Source organism: Rutidosis leptorrhynchoides, chromosome 6 (assembly GCF_046630445.1).
Source record: "Rutidosis leptorrhynchoides isolate AG116_Rl617_1_P2 chromosome 6, CSIRO_AGI_Rlap_v1, whole genome shotgun sequence".
Classification (NCBI taxonomy): Eukaryota; Viridiplantae; Streptophyta; class Magnoliopsida; order Asterales; family Asteraceae; genus Rutidosis; species Rutidosis leptorrhynchoides.
In genome coordinates, this window is record NC_092338.1 from 69,220,288 (window position 1) to 69,222,686 (window position 2,399).

Consider the following 2,399-nt stretch of genomic DNA (forward strand, 5'->3'; position numbering starts at 1 on the left):
GGTTCAAGCTAATAATGATTCGGTTTTAAACACACATCGAAGTCCAGCCAAACTGAACAAGAAGAAAAAAGAAAATGCCAGACAGATTTTAGAGGATGTAGAGGTTGGAGAACAATTGATTATTGATTAGGAGGATAAAGTGCAGAGTGATGAATCTGAAGATGAATACACGCCCAAACCTACAAAGGTTTTTGGTAAGCTTCTAAATTCTAAGTCTTCCATAAATTATAAGGAAGAAAAGGAAGGGTTTGGGAATTTTCTTGAGGGGATGTTCGATAGTTGTGAACGTTCCAACAAGAAAAAATAATGAAAGTTGCTACATGGAACACTAGGGGGTTAGGCAATAAGGGTAAAGGGAGAAGAGTTTTTAATTTGATTACTAAATTTCAAGTTCAATTTATGGCTATTCAAGAGACGATGGTTGAGAACGTTTCCCCTAGTGTTCTTAGAGAAGTATGGAAGGGTATGTCTTTTGGTGGTTTGCAAGTCTCTTCGTGTGGTAGGTCGGGTGGTATGATTTCGTGTTGGAAAGATGAATTCTTCATCCTTAAAAGTTATTTTCAATGTCAATATTGGTTAGCAACGTTCTTAACCTATATCCCAAGTGGTATTGATGTTCTTATTATCAATGTATATGCCCCTCAAGGAGAAAGTGATAAAAAGAATATTTGGAAGCAAATTTCGAGAATGGTTAATAAGTGGAACGGGCCTTCGTGCGTGTTAGGTGATTTCAATTCCACTCGTTTTCCTAATGAAAGGCTAAGGGAAGAGTTGGATGTCACTAATATGGCAAACTTTAACAAATTCATTTTAAAGGCTAAACTCATTGATCAAAATATTCAAAACGAAATGTTCACATGGGATGGTCTGAATGGTAAAATGTCTCGAATCGATAGAATTTTGGTTAACATGGAATGGTTGTCATTATGGCCGGGTGCGGTAGTGATTGCGGGTGATAAGGGTTATTCGGATCACAAACCCCATGTATGGGGTAAGACGGTTCCATTTTGGGGTCCAAAACCTTTTCGTTTTTTCAACGGATGGTTCGAGGTTCCTAAATTTATGATCATGTGTAAAGAACTTTGGAGGTCTTACTTGGTGGAAGGGTACTCAACGTATGTTGTTCTTTCAAAGTGCAAGTTACTCAAGAAGGATTTAAAAGTTTGGAGTGATGAGAAGGTGTTTAAAGATAAACTTGAGCTTACCTCGTTAACGTCTAGAATTTATGATTTGAAAAAAGTTCAAGAGACTAGGAATTTATTGCCTAGCGAAGTTTCTAATTTGGTTGACTTTAAAGCCAAGAGACGAGTACTTCAACGACAAGAAGATAGAAAGAAAATGTTTCAAAGTTGAGTAAATTGTTTACGTTTTGGTGACAAGAATTCGAAGTTCTTTCACAATATGGCTAGAATTAGAAGTAATGCGTCGGTAATTGCGGGTCTACAAATTGAAGATGCTTGGATCGAAAGCCCGGTTGTTATAAAAGACCACGTTTTGGGCCTGTTTCAAAATTTGTTTTCTGAACAGCCCATTTGCGACATTAGGCTAGATTGGGACTGTTTGGGCCTTAACAGGCTTGATGAACAGACTGTTGAGGTAATGGAATGCATGTTTTCATGCATTGAGGTTAAAGAGGTTATTAAGAATTTTAATGGGGATAAAACGCCGTGTCCGGATGGTTTCTCTTTAAAATTTTTCAAGAAAGGGTGGAGTTTCCTTAAAGAAGATATAATGTCTATCATGCTTCAATTCCACGTTAATGCTTCGTTCCCAACGGGTTTCAACTAGTCTTTTATTGTGCTTATTCCGAAAACCAATTGCCCCAAGATGATTGAGCATATGAGGCCCATTATCCTCATTAATGCTCCATATAAGATAATTTCTAAAACTATTGCCAATCGTCTTAAAAAAGTGGTGGGGAAGGTTGTGAGCATTAACCAAAACGGTTTTGTCCCGTCTCGGTTGTTAGTGGATGGTGTAATGCTAGTTAATGAGATATTTCACTTAGCCAAAAGAAGGAAGAAAGGAGTTGTTTTTTTAAAGATTGATTTTGCTAAAGCATACGATTGTGTCTCTCATTCGTTTTTGTTGGATGTTATGAGCCATATGGGTTTTGGGACAAATTCTTAAGATGGATAAAAACCTGTATTTCTAATGTCAAGTTTTCGGTGTTGCTCAACGGGTCTCCTTCCAAGGAAGGAGAAATGAAACGAGGCTTAAGGCAAGGTGATCCTCTTTCTCCTTTTCTTTTTATTTTGGTCACGGAAGTGTTAAGTAAATTGTTGACAAATGCTCTTCAAAATGGTGGTTTAAAAGGAGTGGTTATTAAGGATAATATTAGTGTCAATCACTCCTAATATGCGGATGATACTATTATTTTTGCTCATCCTTCATTAGAA

The 2,399-nt window shown here is 37.1% G+C and overlaps 1 protein-coding gene across 1 annotated transcript; it reads left to right on the forward strand.

Annotated features, from left to right (window-relative positions):
* Nucleotides 1-306: 306 nt before the first annotated feature.
* LOC139853736 (uncharacterized) lies at nucleotides 307-1,353 on the forward strand. Its single transcript, XM_071843101.1, has one exon. The coding sequence runs from the start codon at nucleotides 307-309 to the stop codon at nucleotides 1,351-1,353; it is 1,047 nt and encodes a 348-aa protein (XP_071699202.1).
* Nucleotides 1,354-2,399: the final 1,046 nt, after the last annotated feature.

Excerpts from the sequence above, each read along its gene's own strand:
- LOC139853736 (XM_071843101.1), top strand. The coding sequence starts at position 307 with ATGAAAGTTGCTACATGGAACACTAGGGGGTTAGGCAATAAGGGTAAA.